Source organism: Ambystoma mexicanum, chromosome 4p (assembly GCF_040938575.1).
Source record: "Ambystoma mexicanum isolate Mex_15411 chromosome 4p, UKY_AmexF1_1, whole genome shotgun sequence".
Taxonomy (NCBI): Eukaryota; Metazoa; Chordata; class Amphibia; order Caudata; family Ambystomatidae; genus Ambystoma; species Ambystoma mexicanum.
In genome coordinates, this window is record NC_090927.1 from 607,826,502 (window position 1) to 607,843,687 (window position 17,186).

General features: G+C 45.5%; 1 protein-coding gene across 2 annotated transcripts in view; it reads left to right on the forward strand.

Annotated features, from left to right (window-relative positions):
• The window catches only part of ZNF451 (zinc finger protein 451), a 1,463,718-nt gene that overhangs the window by 828,031 nt on the left and 618,501 nt on the right, over positions 1–17,186 (forward strand). For both annotated transcript variants that reach the window (XM_069606175.1, XM_069606176.1), the window contains exon 9: positions 11,219–12,873. In XM_069606175.1, the coding sequence (XP_069462276.1) occupies positions 11,219–12,873 (1,655 nt within the window). The remainder of the gene's footprint in view (positions 1–11,218; positions 12,874–17,186) is intronic.

Here is a 17,186-nt window from a genome sequence, read left to right on the forward strand (position 1 = left end):
CCAACAGTCTGAAGGTTTTTGGCCTTAGACTTTTCTTTTCTGGTTTTCCACCAGCACTGAGAATTACCAGTTCTCTCAGGTCCAGATAGGGGCCTAGTTGGTCTATCCACCTCTTCCTCAGAAGCAGGGGGAGTCAGAGACTCTGAGACTAGGGGAACAATGATGGAGCTTGGTTGGGGCTCCCAGGTTCCTAGCATACTATCCTGAAAGGTGCCTGGGTCAGAGGTCAACTTACTTAACCCAAGGCTTGTAGTGGGGTTCTCAGTAGAGGGTCCCACAGGCTTAGAAGGGTCCTTCAAGGTAGCCTTTCTAGCCAATTTGGTTAAGTTCTGCTTCTCCATACTGGGAGGCCTGGGGGTATGTGACACTACTCCTAGAGTTCTTAGGTCATTCCCCAACAGGACCTTCCCAGGTACCTCAGTCTGAACACTGACAGGGATCCTCACTGTCATGTTGTTACACTGAATGAGGGCTGGTAGAATAGGAACCATTTGGACAGGGCCTCCCGACATCTTAGTGGGACCTTTGGGTGCTTTGGCCACATCCTCAGGTTGAAAGAAGCTTTCATCCACTACTGTTCGGCTGGCCCCAGTGTCTCTCCTGGCAGGAGTATCCTGGCCATTGACAAGAACACTGTCCACATAATACACCTTAGAGTTAACAGGTAGGGAGTTATACACAACCCTATTCTGGGGACTAACCAGACCCATAGGCTCTAAGTTTACAGTTGCTTGAAGACCCAAGGGTTCTTCAGCAAAGAGTTCAAAGTGGGCACTAGCCATCTGTACTTCATCCTCAGGAGTGAAGGCTAAGGAGACTGTGCTGATCCCTGCAGGTTTACCCTTGCACTTGGGATCTCCTTTGATATGGTCAGTACCCTGACAGACATAGCATTGTCCAAATGCTCTCTGGAAGGGTGGCTTGTTCTGACCTCCTTCTGGCTTGTGGCCAGAAGGTACAGTAGCCTGACTAGGTTTCCCATGTGGCTTACCCTGGTTATTTTGTGGTTTGGGGCCCTCTTTGGGATAGGAATTATTAGAATTCGCTTTGGAGTCTGTTTTTGGCTGTTTCTCCCCATCCTTCTTCTGAGTTACCCCAGAATCCTTGTGAGTGGCCCTGTTGGCAACCCACAAGTCAGCAGCCCTAGCCAGTTTCCGGGAATCTAATTCCTTGGAATCAGCCAAGTGTTGTCTGAGCTCAGGAGAGCAGGCATCATAAATAGTCTCCAACATAAACAAATTCTTCATACCTTCATAAGTGTTCACCTTGTAACCCTTAATCCATCCCTCTAAGTTTTTCAACCCTTCACTCACCCAGGTAGCCCAAGGGGTACCATCATGCTTTTTGAGGCTCCTAAACCTCTTAAGATACTGGGAAGGGGTCTTCCCAAACCTAGCTATCAAAGCTAGCTTCACACATTCATACTCTTTCCTATCCTCCTCCCCCATCTCCATTACCACATCAGTTGCAACAGGGGGAAGCCTAGAGAACAACCAGGTGAGTAAGTCATTTCCTGTGATGTTCTGGAGCCCATGATTATATTCAAACAGAGACAACCAATCCAACACATCCAACTTAGGCTCATACATACCAACCAATTCTTTAGGCATCCGGGGTCTTTTAGGACTGGAACTTCTAGAGGAGCCAGAGAGAGAAGCATTCTCAACAGATAATTTCTTCATTTCTAAGTCATACTTGAGCTCCATTTCCCTTAGCCTTAGTTCTTTGTCAGTTTGAGCATTAAGTTTCTTATACTCCAATTCTAGTTTCATTTTCTCCAGTTCAAAGTACTGAGGACTAAATGTGGGACCTGGTAAAGGTCCAGTAGGTACAGCAGGTAGAGCAGGCAGAGGCCTAGGGGGGACAGTCATAACAGCCTCACCCTCCTCTTCTGACTCTTCCTCAGAATCATCAACATTTTGCTCCATGTTAACTTCAATACTGTCATCTACAGTTGCTGGAGTGGTAGGTTCCTCTGAACCATCACCCAGACTTTGGTTAGCTAACAATCTTTCAATCAGCTCCATTTTCTTGCCCTTAGTCAGGAGATCCTTATGTTTACAGAGCACTCTTAAACAATCAGCAGTTTTGGCTGCAAGGGACTCTTGACTATAGCTTTCTATAACTGACATGTTAGAGGATTACTTTTACAGTGCTAAGCTTTGTGGTTAGTTGCACTAAGGTATCTAAAGTACAATAAAATGTATACACAATACAAATCCCACCGCTGTACACCAGTGTTAGGCAGAAACCTGTGCAGTTCCCTTGGGGAACACTGCAAAAGATTTAAGACCACAGGTATAGCAGTAAACCCACTTGGTAGCAGTCTGCACCACCCAGATTTACCTGGTAGCTGTGGCTGAGCAGTCAGACTTCCCTCAAGAAGAGTTAGGCAGTATGTAAAGTATACACAATATGTACTCAGACACAATAGCACAAGCAAACACTGACCAGAGCTTGGTTTCAAAAGTATATAGTTATTTATTTTTAAGAACACATAAGTTGAAAACACTCTAGCAAAGTATAGTAAAAAAACACTTCAAACACAGTTATAATGAAAGCAGTTCCGACCCTTACTCCTATCTAGACACTCTAAGTTAACACCACATAATTAAAACAGAGGTGAGCGCTTAACGTTAGATGACACTCTAGTAGGTTTAAGAAAGGGATAAAAAGAACAGAAATGGGTTAAACACACCACTCTAAGGTCCAGAACACTTGCAATAGGCTCAAAGAAGCACAAAGTCACAAGTGAGCAAGGGTCACTAGGCAGGGACCACTCTTAGAGTAGCCGGAGCGAAAATGTGCCCAAGATCACACTGTTATTAGGGATTCAAAGTCTTGCAAAGAGTTAGAAAGAGTTTAGAGTGGCTTAGAATGTTTAGCCAAGGTGTCCCAGGCACTCCCAGGGTCGAAAGCCGGGGGCTAAATCTACCCCGTACAGTCGGTAGCAAGGGAAGCCAGGCGGAACACGGTACCTTAAGCGGGAAGGATCCTCCAGCGGTGGCAGTTGTTCCAGGCAGTGGCAGCAAGGCTCGACGTCGGTCAGGGGAGAAGAAGTTCTCGCTGAAGAGCAGAAGAAGAAGGTCGTTGCACTGCCCGGGAAGAAACCAGCCGCGGAGTCCTCCGGTTAAAGGGTTGTACCGACTTTCGTGGTTGGGGTAAAAGTGGTGGGGTTCCGGTTGCCGGGGTGCTTGGCACTGGCAAGGCGGCCACGAGATACCTCGAGAAGCGAAAAGAAGGCGAAAACTGGTTGTCCCCACCAGTCAAGGGAAGGAGCCACTCCGTTAAGAGTTCTCCTCGGTCGTCGGGAAAAGTGGTGAGACGGTTCAGCAGGGCTCCACCGGGTGGTGTCGTCGAAGCAGGTCGGCTCAGCTCTTCCCTCGTCGGATTCTTGGTCCTGTGGCGACTTCTGAAGTTCCAGTCCCCAAAGCCCTGCTTTTATGCAGCAAACCCCCATTCACCCAGCCTAGCTGTCACTCAAACATGCTAAGTGGTGAGCCGGCCGGCTCACCACTTGGGCCAATCAGGACGGAGTGCGACTTGAGTTACCAAGGTAACTCAGTCCAGGGTGCCTAAATCCCCCTCCACCCCTCCTAAGTACCCCAGACAGAGTGGCACCACTTTGGAGGGCTTCTGTGGAGAAGCCCGCCAAAAGTGGAACAAAGGGCTCCACTTTGGGTCAGAGTTACAGAGGCGAACGCCAACGCCATTTTAGAATCAAGTTTTGGCAAAAAGTCCCAACCGGAGTTATAATAATAAATATATAAACCGGCGGTATGTTTAAGGCTACCGTAAATAAATAATTAAATGTGTTAGCCTAAAACAATGGGAAATCCCATAGGGAAATATTCGCGGTCGAATATAAAAAGTAGTTTCCACTGCCACCAGCCAAAACTCGATCAGGGGGGACGGAGACGTGCCCCCTCGACTAACAGACCCTGGGGCAATCGAATTGCCCCAGCCAGTACGTCCACAATATGATGGTTTGTACTGGTTCTGTTCAGGATTCAAGACTAGCAAAGTCTTTGGTGACTTTACATGCCCTGGGAGACAGTAGTCAGTCCCAGGGTATGGAGTCTATGTTGGGGAGTCCCTAGGACACCCCTGGGTCACGGCACAGAGGGTGCTGTGTAACCCACATCACAAAAATACATGAGGCCCTATGGAGTAAAAGACCCCATAGCCCATTCAACACAAGGTTTAACCAAGAAAACACACTTCAACATGTCCAAGAGTGAGGGTAAAAGAGTCTCACTCTTGGCAGGAGAAAAAAAAGAAACCCCAGAAATCCAGCAAAGCTGCTGGGGGACTCACTAGGTAGGGAAATTCAGCCTAAACAGAGAATTCTCCCTAACAGACGCACCCCTCCTTCATGCCCAAGGTACCGTCGGACTTCCATCTCAACGAACCCTTGGTGTTGCCTGTGTTCTTCCCGTCGCCTTTGTCGCCGGCTGAGAGGACTTTGCACTCGCTGGATGTGGCTAGAGCGCTGAAGTTCTACGTGGACCGCACGAAGTGTTTTCGGAAGACGTCACAACTCTTTGTGAACTTTGGACCTGTCAATCAGGGGAAGGCTCTCTCGAAGGCTTCCATTTCCAGATGGCTCTCCGGCTGTATCATGTACTGTCATCGGTTGGCAAACCGACCGCTGCCTGGCCGTCCGAGAGCCCATTCCACCAGAGCGATCGCAGCTACCACGGCGTTCCTTTCTGGTGTGCCCCTGCTGGACATATGCAGGGCTGCTACGTGGAGGTCGACGCACACCTTCACGAAATTCTACTGCATCGATCGGGATTCCAGGGAGGAGTCCAGGGTCGGCCAAGCAGTGCTGCGCAACCTGTTCGCCTGAGGTGAGCCTGGTGGGGAGGTAAGATGCTTAATGTTGAGTTTGATGTAATGCTTAATGTTGAGCCTTTGCCACCTCCCGTGGTTGTGCATGTGTGTACTGCTATGTATTCTTTATTCATGAGCATGTGAATCCATGCCAGACCCCATGCTGGAGAAGGAACAAGTTACTTACCTGTAACTGTTGTTCTCCAGCATGGGTCTGGCATGGATTCACATGCGAACCCTCCCGCCTACCCCTCTGCGGCTCTTCACTTCGTCATACTGCCACTTCACGTGCTTCCAAATCTGAAGATGGCTGCCAGGGGCGGTGCTTAGGTAGAGGGCAGTCATTGGCTGTGGTCAGTATGACGCAGAGACCAGTGATTGGTTATTACTACGAAAGACAGATCAGAAACGAAACTGATACTGGTTTTTTCTTTACCGAGGATTCCCAGCCTGACGACGGGGAATATTCATGAGCATGTGAATCCATGCCAGACCCATGCTGGAGAACAACAGTTACAGGTAAGTAACTTGTTCCATATTCAAAGGCCTTGTAACTCAGAAGTTTTTTTTTTTTAAACATAGCGCAGCTTTTGGCATGATATGTTCACAATGCTTTTGTGTCAGGGCATGCCTGGGAATGCCTGGGCAACTTCACAATGTGCCCAAAAATTCCGCCCTTTCCGAGATAATTTTGATGTCAGAAATGTTATATCAAAAACTTTGAATTTTGATGTAAAAAATCTGATTGAATTTTGATATCCCTTTTTTTATAATATGAGATTTGATATGAAATGTATTTTTTATATTAAAAAATCTGATATTTTGATATAATTTTTTATATCAAAACACATTTTTTGATAGCACATTTTGTTTGTTTTATAAATGGAAATAATGTAAAGTTCAAATAAAATTTTCCAAAGGCTTATCAAAGGCCAGCTTTATGTAACATCATGACGTCCTACCATCACAGCCACAACTCCCATGTCACCAATACCTCGCGCTTGCCGCTAACTCTTCACAACTCACTATGCTCTCGACCAAGCAACAGTGCACACGTGCTCTCCCATAATAAAAACATTTTAATATAAACTTTGACAAACTGATATAAAAGATACCCTTTTCATATAAAAAAACACTTCCTATAAAAAATAAACATTTGATATCAGTGATACCTATTTGACATAAAAAAAATTGTTGATATTAAAATTCATATCAAAAGACTGTTTCTCACATATGTTCAAACGCCACTAGATTCTGCCTTTCAGCAATATCCTCTTATGAGTACATCTTTTGCATTGAGCTCAAATGTGCAGGTTTGATTTGTACTAAATGAGTGCCTCAGTACCGCGTTATTATGGTGCACTAAAATCCGATGCAGGGATAGGATTTTCAATGAGTGTTTAAATGCATACTTGCATACAACACTGAAATCAAGTGCACTGTTTGAATGCTTATGGGGTTAATGGAATGCGCGCCAGTGCCTTTGTGTATGGAAGCATGGTGAGGAAAGAACTGTTTTTACACGAGGGATCCTGTAAAGATGAGTGCACACCTACTGAAGTGGTCCATTGCGCATTAATATGAAGGTTTGAGATTATTTGGCATATTAAGAGTAAGGTATGCTCGCAGTTTATGGTAATTTGGGTCTGCTGTGTGCAGGTATGAAAGTCAGTTATGGTAGCACATGGCCTTTATGTGAGCCAGTTACTCAGGGAGTTACAATGGGAGTGGCTTTGCAATGGGTTAGGTATGCGGAGATGTGTGAAGCAGTCAGGCTATGAATTTAGTTCATAAATTATACTATAACAACCAGCTATATGCTTGGATTGAAGAGGATAATGGAAAAAACAACCAAGCTATAATTCAGTGGGTAATAGGAGAGGTGCCTGCAGCACATTTTGTGTACTGGCAACTGTGTCCATATAAACATCCATGAGATTGGGGTGGTAACGGGACTACGGCGACCTCACTTCCTCGAGCAAAAGAGGACTAAAACTGGCACATGCAATGTTTTAAAAGTGATCTATTGAATGTCAAGTGTGTCACAATCCCTGCGAATATGCTTTTGGCCTTTTGTAGTAGATGGTTGTCTAATCCCAGAAGAATTACACCTGCAAACAAAAGCATGAATTGGCAGTATCACTCATTGATGACATTGAACACGCTGCTTAGCCGTAAATATGCTCTAAGAACGCAAAGTAAATTGTTTCAGCTAATTGCTATTGTACAGCCAGGTTTCTCTTTTTGTCAGGTGCTATAATGAGAAATTAAACGTGAATTCATTATAAATTGGACTTGTCAGTTAATCAGACCTTTTATAGGGGTGTATGTTTGTAATGAAGAGAATTGGGATTAAAATATGGTGGTCTGCTGCAGAGAGTTGAAACCGGTCTGCATCCCCCCACTTCCACTTCTATAAGAGAGAGTGATTAAGCACCCCTTGAGCATTAACCAGTTACAATGAGCCTGATGAGGTTATCTTTTTCCAAACAGAACTCCCCTACCAGCCTTCCCCTTCCCCCATCGATGTACAGACAAAGTGCTTGTGCTGGCAGCTTCCACTTAACCACTCTGAAATAAATGCACTTATGTGTCAATTGAAGATTTGCAAAAGTCTAGGTCGTCCTCAAGGCAGCTGATTCTGAGAGCTATATTGCAAAAATTCTCAATATCAAGTCTCAAAACCTTAATAGGTTTTGAGACTTGATAGTGACAATGTTTGTAATATAGCTCTTCAGCCAGCGATGCACATAACAAGACATCAATACAGAGGAAGCTGACGTGAGAATCTGAGTGAATACTCAAACTAATGAATTGGCACATTTGCTTACTGAAGCACCAACACTTGGGGATACCAACACCCAGAATCAGTTGCATTGAGGACGACATAGTGTTGAAACACGTGTCGGCTGTGATCAAGAATACCAAAAAATGGCTCCAGAACTATAAACTTTTGCAAATCTTCAATAGACACATAATTGTATTTATTTCAGAGTGGTTAAGCGCAAGTCACGGGCACAAGCACTTTGTCTGTACATTTTTGGAAAGCAAGGTTAAGGGGAATGCCTCCTAGTGCTGGCGCTGCAGCATACCACACAAGAGGCTGACGGTTATACCGCACCCATTAACGGTTATACCCCCACACCTCCCCCATCGAGCTTGCTTAAACTAAGCTTCAGAAGGGGGACTTCTGACCTCATGGTGGGGCGAGAAACCGAAAGTGGGTATTTTGACAAGATGTCTTCTAACCCGTCAGGTTTCAAATGGAGGGATATGGCCAGCAGCTGTGTAAATTATAGTACAACACATAACATATCCATGAGAGATGTGAGCCCCAATCCTCAGAGAAAAAGAGTGAAGTCTGCACTGACCATACTGACCCCTGTGAGTGTTGCTCTCCTCTTCAGAACTCCTCCCCTACCCACCCATTAGAGTATAAGAAAAACCTCAAGCATCGTTTCATGTTTAGTCCATCACATGGCGGCACATCAGACTCTTGGGATCGAGCCCACTAGGACTAAAAGCAAACATTTTTTTTTAACCTTACAAATGTTGAGAGAGGCGCTAACTTCACGGATGGTGGGGGAGGGGCAAACTTATGTGGGGGCATCTTACTTCTTTACGCATTCTAATGAGACTATTCTAGTGCAGCTTCAATGTTGCAAGCAAGAAAAGATTCCCATTGGCTCCCGGTAAAGGACAGAATTAATTTAAATAATATCTAGGTAGTTGGTTAAAAGGTTTGGCCACACATTTAACATTTTCAAAGGCCTTATACAGTTGACATTCTCCCAATGAGGTGCTCCAATCGGGTCTCCACAATTTTCTTTTGACGTCTTGGGGCTCAATTAATACCATAATAATAATAGGGAGTTCACGATTAGGCCTCCCACGTTAGCACCAACACTTTTCAATAACTGTAAACATCCTTGTTTCCATTTTCTCATTAGTATCTACTTATCCATATTCAAAACCTTAGATACAATCATGAGAAGCGATGAATCGTCTGCCATCAAAGATTTACGAAAAAGGCTAACCCTTTCCGCAGTACCATGGCCTACAATGATGGCGATCCCAATTCGTAATGAATCAACTGAATTGGATTACTTTTGTAATGCCTAAAACCCATTTCCAAAATATGTTCAAGTTGGTATCAATTCAAAAACGAAACGCACATATATACATTTCCGCCGTATGTTATAATTGTACTGCTTTTGCCGTAGAAAAAAAACAATAATATACCGAATTTTTCTAAGATCAACATGCCTTGAGCAGCTAAAGACTAACCTTAAGACGCAAGATGTGTATCTTTTTTATTTCTCATGCGGCATTGTTAAATTTAAAACCTAAATAGCGGTACAAATCAACTCTTGACAATGTCAAATTAGCCACAAACCAATTACATTTTAATTCTTTTCACACTCCATTTGATTTTAAGACTATAGTATTTGATTTACTGGCATTTATCATAAAATTATCATCTACAGCATAATCTTGCAGGTCATTTAGGGACCTTTGCAGTCAAATATGTGTTTTCTCCAACATGACTAAATAGTCAGCATAAAATAGCCAGTGGACTCCATGGCCCAGAATTCTCTGGGGATTGGCCCTTGTCACCGTCATGATTTCGTGAAAATATGAAACAAACGCATTGAACAAAGCGGGGGCCAGTATGCACCCCTGCTTAATCCTCTGAATTTTGGTATCCTTCCTGATAATTTCCCCTGCTGATTTAATTTAACATATAGGGAAATATCAGTATAAAGTTGAATAATAATTTCAAATAGACCAGAGGGGCAACCCCATTTATTAATTTTGAGCAATAGGCGGGTTTGATCAATGCTGTCGAAAGCAACCGCAAAATAAATTATGGCAAGATACACCAGGTTTCCATCCAGCAGGGCCTTTTAAAAAAAATAATTTAATTGTAACCCATTCAGGACGTCCCCACTCTTTGCACAGCAGCAAACGTGGGTCGTTTTTAGGGTAATGCAGCTTTTCAGACAGAGCATTATGCATGCAAGGACCTTATAGGTTCTGTTGTCTCTAACAATTATTGTAGAAATTCTTCCTGCTCCCACCTGTGAGGCTAAAAACCTCAGGCCCATCTTCGACTCCACACTCTCCTTCTCTCCTCACATCTCCAACATCTCTAAGTCGCACTACCAATTTCACCTCCTCAGAGGTATTCTTCCTTTCCTCTCCTTCCCCCAGAAGCTCACTGTCTCCAGACCTCTGGTTCTCTCTAGGCTGGACTACTGCAACAGCCTCTTTCTAAATCTGCCTGCTTCTACTCTCCGCCCTCTGCAACTTATCCAGAACAGGACTGTGAGACTTGTCCTTGGCCTCAAGCCCAGGGATTGTATCTCTACAGGACTGAAATCTATTCTCTGGCTCCCAGTGGCTGCGAGGATTACGTTAAAAACCCTCTGCATTGTCCACAAGGCTTTCTGAGGTCTGGGGCCTCAAAACCTTCGACTCCCTCTTTGTAAATATCTTTGTTCTCGAGCCCTTCGCTCCTCCACCTCCAACTCCCTCAGGGTCAGTCGCTTCTCCAAGCAACAAGTTGATGGTAGATCTCTTTCCTCGGCTGGGGCCTCCCTGCGTCTCTGAAACTTGAGGAGAACCATCTGCAGTCCCTGAAGCACCTCAAGGCCTTCCTCTTTGCTTCTGCTTTGTCTCTTCTTCTCCCCTGCTGAACTCCTGGTTGGAATTGAAACTGCACTGGTCACCTGGGTACCCTCTGATCTCGGGCCCAGGTCCCTTCCCCACCAGTTGCACTCCTGCACTGGTTGCCCCCTGGCAACCCTTGTACTTGGGTCTGTTTCTGTATCCCTACAGTACCCTACCAACACTTGACACTTGATGTCTGCACTTACCCTTGCACTTGCCACCAGCTGGCCTCCCTTTTTATTTATTTGCATTACTGTGTAATCCCATGTACTGCACTGCCACCTCCCCTGCCCTCGCACTCCCCCCCCCCCTGCACTTGCGCAATCTCAATGTCACCTGGCCTAGTAAGATCGTTGACTGTCTTCCCTTTGTTCCCCCTCCCTTGCCTCGTTGCGCCTTGAAATGCTTGTGTATAGGCGCGTTATAAATGCCATATCATATAAAATCATAAACATTTTACTTTTTCAGTGTTGCTGCTCAGATATAAATAAGGAACGGTCATGCATGCTTTCATAAAATAAAAAGGTGTTGTTGGACCTATGAGCACTTTGCACTACTTGGGACTTTATTACATTTGATCACACTTACACGCCAACTATTTAATACTTGTCACGTGCATACATTTTTTAATGTCTTTTCACGTATAGGAAATATTAGAAATCGTTTGGAATAAGAAATGTGATATTGTCATTTGTTTCTCCTTGCATAGAACTCGATGCCGGAGTGCCGACCCTGCAGCAGTTTCAGAGAAGAGCATATGGAAAGTAGCAGAGCTGTTTCTTCTGAAAGGATACTGTCTGTCTTGCAAACTGTTGTTCAGCAGTAATGAACAAGTCAACCAGCATAAAGAAAGCACCCGCCACAATGCCAGGCTTGTTAGCACAATGCAAGAATCAGTCTTGGTCTTCTGTTACATCAATGAAAAAGTCCAGAATCCTTCTGATTTCCACGTAACAATGGGTCGGTCAAACCTAAAATCGTCCATGCTAAAAAGAGCCTTTGGTCAGCTAGGTTCTAAAGGTGAGCTTGTGAAAGGCCATAAGGATGAAAAGGGCAAACACCAAGCAATAGCCGTACTAAAACAAGAAAATAAAGTAGCTGTCAAAACTGCTTGGTTCTGCGAGTGCAATCAGAAATTTCAAACAGATGAAGCAGCCGAAAAGCATATTTTATCAGCAAATAGGATCTGCTACAAGTGCATGGTGTGCGGCAAAAAGGCTGGAGAATCTGCAATCATTCATCTGCACATGAGCCGCATACATGGGGGAGCGCACTTGAAAAATTATTTATTTTGGTGCAACGCCTGCAGCATTGACGTGCCAAGAAAAGAGAGTGCCATGGCACATGTGGCCGAATGTCACAGTGGCCACACTTACTATTACGATCACGAAGTCCAAGAGGAGGAACCATCCCCATCCACCTCAAAAGAGGTGGAGCAAGCCTCATTGGATCCTCAGTTATCTGCATCTGTTCCCAGCCCTCTTGGCTCTGCTGGAGGGAAGTGGGAATGCAGCATTTGTGAAGAGCTGTTTGATAGTGAAGAAAGCGTTCAGCAGCACTGTCGGTCATTGGGTACCCACCAGTTTCACAAAGTCTGCTGTGACATCTGCAAAATGCGGTTTCACAGGGTGGAGAGACTGTACCGGCACTGTCAGGATCAGCATAGTGGCGAGGTCAAGGTAAAATATGTTTGTGGTCTCTGTGAGGAGCTTTATTTTGTTGTTGAGCTAGACTTCCTCAACCACTACACAGTTGTTCACAGCAAAGAGTATGTGTTTTTGCCTGATCAGACAGAAGTGTCCATAAAGCAAGAGGAGGCAACCCCATCAACATCACAAGACAACAATGCACGTTTAACTTGTGGGTGTCTACCAGTTTACTTAAACAAGTCCCACAAAAAGGAAGACTTGATTACATGTAAAGAAAACCTTCTAGTAAGGGGCAGTGTTTGGTATGGCTGCAACATCTGTAAGGCAACAGCACAAAAGGAAGCAGACATATTGGAACACTATTCTAGTGAGCATAACAAAAAGACAAGTCGAGCACCATTTTTTGTGAAGTGTGGTACGTGTTCAAAAATGTTCAGTGACCTTGACTGTGCCCAACAGCACTACCACAGCAGCCATAGTTTCCTGCAGAAACCAAATCTGACTCATCCCTTTGGATCCACAGAAGTACCAAATGGGATATTCCAATTTACGGCGAGTGGTTCTTGTGTAACTAAGCAGCATACTAACAAAGGTCCAAGTCCCCCTAAAGGTGTAAATAATAGACTAAGACCCTCAGAAAGGCCAACGGCTACAGAATCGGTTTCATTGCCTACTAACATTGGAGAGGAATTGGAACTTTCAAGTATCGACACAGGTAATTTGAATTGTGTATATCAAAGCAAAGAAACTTTAAAGGTGGTGGCCAATTTCTTTATCTAGATACTCTGAAACCAAAATGGCATGTGCTACAAACCAGCAGTCTGTGCATTTACTAAACACACAATAGCTTGTGTTGTGGGTGGTCATGGCTACACCAGAAAGTGTGCAGTGCACCCTAACTAGTGGGAATGACTGACAACATTGTTCATGTTTTACTTATGAGCTGGAGTGTTTTCAGATCTGTACTGCTGTTTCCTGGCATGTGTTTCTACACCTGTTTTCTATAACTTTGTGTTTACCTACATCTGATGGGAGCTAAACCTGTGAGTAGTCCAACAGTGAAGTACTGCTGGTCTTGAGTGCATGTTGATATCCATCGTTGGTGAAAACATTTATCATTCAACTAATGATTTTACTTTAAACCTTGGGTAGATGTATGTATTTAGAGCTTTTGCTCTTGTCTGATATATATTTTATATATATAACTGTTTAGGTTTTACAAAATTAACAATATGAATGTATGTAAGCAGCAGGGTCACAAGAAAAACCATATACACAGTAGTCGCTGTAAGCCACACATGGAGCACCAAAGTTCTCAGATTGCGGGGGGGGGGCCTCACAGTAGGTGAGGGCTGCCTGCTTCCTTAAGGACAGTCATCGGTAGCTCAAGCTCAGTTCTTATTCCCCCCGCTTCCCTCATATTTTCTGAAATTCCCGAGGGTACCACCTTGCGGTGTAAATGCATCGTTCCAGGGAGGCAAATCTGCTTATTTCAATGGACCATCGGTCTATGCATATTGTATCTGCAGAACCCCAGGTAGCAGCGGTTAATCTCTTCCCTACCCCTAGTGCCGCCCCAAGAAATGCTTTTTTCATACTTGGTGAAGTCTTTCACCCCACAGCCCCAATAGAATCAGTTTTGGGTCTCCTGGAACTGGGGACCCCATTATCTCGGAGAGTCTAGTGATGCACGCCGCCCAAGACTCCTGTAATACTCTGCACTCCAGATCATGTGAAAAAAGATGCCTTGTGTTCTTTTACACCGGAGACACTCCCCATCATTGGCCCTTCCCCATTTAGCCAGTATTGTTCTAGAGTAGTATGACCTGTGTAATATTCTGAGCTGTATCAGTCTCAGCATGGAATCAATATCTATTTCTTGGGGGAACATCGCCTCCACCCATTCTTCCACCTCCAGTGTGCCCAGGTTATTTTCCCATTTTCTTTCAGTTTTGTAACTTCCCTAGTGCCAAAGGAGTTAAGCCCTTGGTAGAGAGTGGAGGTAACCCTAGAAGAGATACGGTCCGGGAGAACATTTGTCTTTAAGGGGGAGCAGACGGGTATATCAGCGAGGCTCAGGAATTGGGCATTTATGGCATGAGTGAGCTGTGCGTGTCTAGTGCGTGTCTAATGCGGTCCATAGGTTGCAACCCATATTTCCCATTGACATTCTCAAAATACAAAAGTCGCCCCTCTTGAATAATATCCACTAGTGTGCATAAGCCGCACTTCTCCCAAGTTCCAAAGTATCCCATTCTCTGTATTTTGGGGTGGTATGTGTTGTGCCACAAGGGCTCTATCAGTGTTGGCCTGGCGTCCCATCCTATGTGTCGATGTGCCACCTCCCAAACTCGGCAGGTATGGAGTGACATTCTTGGTATCCCTTTCAAGCTCTTGTCATCCTACAATATCTGGAGGAGGGAGAAAGAGCTACTATCGCCCATTTCTACCCAGATGTGCAGGAGCATTCGGTCGCCATGCAGCCACTCATTTACCACCCCTGTTTGTGTGGCCCAGTAGTAGATACGAATATTCGGTAATCCTATACCACCCTCCCATACTGAGCACTGGAGAGTCTTAAGCGCAGTGCAGGGTTGTTTCCCACCCCAGAGCAGTGTGCGTAGGGTCTTATCAATAGCTACAAAGGTTTCTGTGTGAATGGGAAGTGGGGCATTCTGTAGTACATGCAGGAGCCTTGGAAGCGTCATCATTTTGAACAGCGCTGCCCTTCCCAACAGCGACAGTGGAAGGGACTGCAAGTGTGAAACATCATTCTTTAATCTACCCACCACCTGTTGCAGGTTGAGCCTGAGGAAATCATCTAGCGTTGGACTGACCTGTACCCCCAGATAGGTAAAGCCCAGCACAGAGACGGGGTATGGACAAAGTTTGGAGATCGCTGCATCTCCCCCTGGATAGGGAAGTATATTGTCTTTTGTTCATTCACGCGGAATCCCCCAAAATGTGAGTATTCCGAGAGAGTCTTGGGCACTACCGGACAGGAGACTACTGGGTTGCCAAGGTATATAAGGAGGTCATACGCATATAGCGAGACTAGATCTTCCCCTCCCCCCGGCCAGGTGAACCCAGACCAGTTTACATCTGTTCTTACTCTAATCGCTAAAGGTTTGATTGCAAGAAGGAACAATAGAGGTGAGAAGGGGCCAGCCCTGTCTGGTCCCACGACCCAGCGGGAACATCCTAGATCTCCCATTTACCCTTACAAATGCTTCGGGAAGAGTATAGAGGGGTTTGGCCCATAAAATGAAGCCTTGTCTTAATTCCATCCGTCTCATAATCTCCCAAAGAGCATCCCACCCCACTGAGTCAAAGGCCTTCTCGAAATCAACCGCGAGGTGGGCCAATTGGTCCGGGATCGCAGAGGCTCGGTCTAGGGCAATATGAACCCTTCGTAGGTTCATTTGAATGGATTTGCCCGGCATAAATCCACACTGATCTGGTTGGACCAGAGATTAGATCACCCCAAGCATTCTGTTGGCGAGAATTCAGTGCAGGATGTTTGCTTCCCCGTTTACTAATGATATGAGCCTATATGAGGCACAGCGTTGCAGGGGTTTCCCGGGTTTGGGAATTACCATGATGCATGTCCTCCAAATGTCCAGGGGGAGCACGCCTAGCTTCCTACTACGGAGGAACATGTGGTGCATGTGCCCCATCGGTGCCCCGCCCTATCGTTTCCATATCTCCACCGGGAAGCCGTTAGGGCCAGGAGTCTTCCACGATTGCAGCTGCGCCAATGCTTCCCCCACTTCCTCCTCTGTGATCTCGGAGTCAAGCTGCTCCCCCAATCGTTCATAGTAATTGGCAAAAGCCTCCGCAATATCGGAGTCCGCTGTCAGTGTTTCCCCCTCGTCTACTTGAATGTCCCGTACCTGCCCCTTACTTAGTTCCCGTCTCTCTAGCCAGGCCAGAGTTTTTCTTCCTTTGTCCCCCTTCTCATCCATCTGGCTCCAGACCGACCAATGTGCCGCCCGAGCATTATCCAGGGCAGTGTTTCTCAAAACCTCTTGGGCCATTATTAGGGCTTCATGTGTGGTTTGAGTCACCTCCTCTAGCAGTTGTTCCTCTCGCCTGACCACTTGACTCTCTGCCTCGACAACCTCTTTAGTGTATTGCTTATGGTGAGCGGCCACCAAGGAGATCGCTTCCCCACGAAGGACTGTTTTATACGCTTCCCATCTCGTAATTGGGCAGTCTAACAACCCTTCATTGAGGTCAAAATACTTCGAGGTCTTATTAGAGAGTCCTTCCGCAATTTCAGGTATCCCTAGATAATAGGTGTTCAGGCGCCAACTGGCTTCCATTTTATGCTATGTGCCCTTCAGTTCTATCAGTAGGGGGGTAGTGATCCGATATCCCTCTTGCAAGGAATTCTGCAGATATTAACCTATGGGCCATATTCTTGGGAGTGAGGACAAAGTCAAGTCTGGAGAACGATTTGTGTGCTTTGGAGTAAAATGAAAACCCTATGTCCGAGGTGTGCAGTGCCCTCCATGTGTCAAATAGCCCCATTGCCTCCACGAAGGTGTATGATTTGTTTGGGACATCTCCAGCCCTGTTGCCCCAACCTCGTTAAAGTCCTCGCCCACAGCCCAAGAGTCCGCCCGTTTCTTTATCATTGTTTGTAACTCACTGAGGAGATCCGCTGTTGGTGTGGGAGGTGCGTAGGCTGCAATAAGGCCCCAGGTCTCTCCCCAGATGTCACCCAGTACCACCACGAACCTGCCCCGGGGGTCCGCTCTCACTTTCTTAGCTTGAAATGGCACCCGCTTATGAAGAAGAATCATAGTGCCCCTGGAACCCCTAGAGAACCCACACTGATGTGTGTGGGTAATTAGACCTTTTGATGAACCTGCAATTAGTACCCACTAAGTGCCTTTCTGTGATGAAGGCAACATCAGGGGAGTATCAATTAAGTATCGATTAAGATATTGAAGCACCAGCTTCCGTTTTATTCAGGAGCCCAGGTTGTTAATGTTCCAGGTAATTAGGGAGATCTGTCCTGCC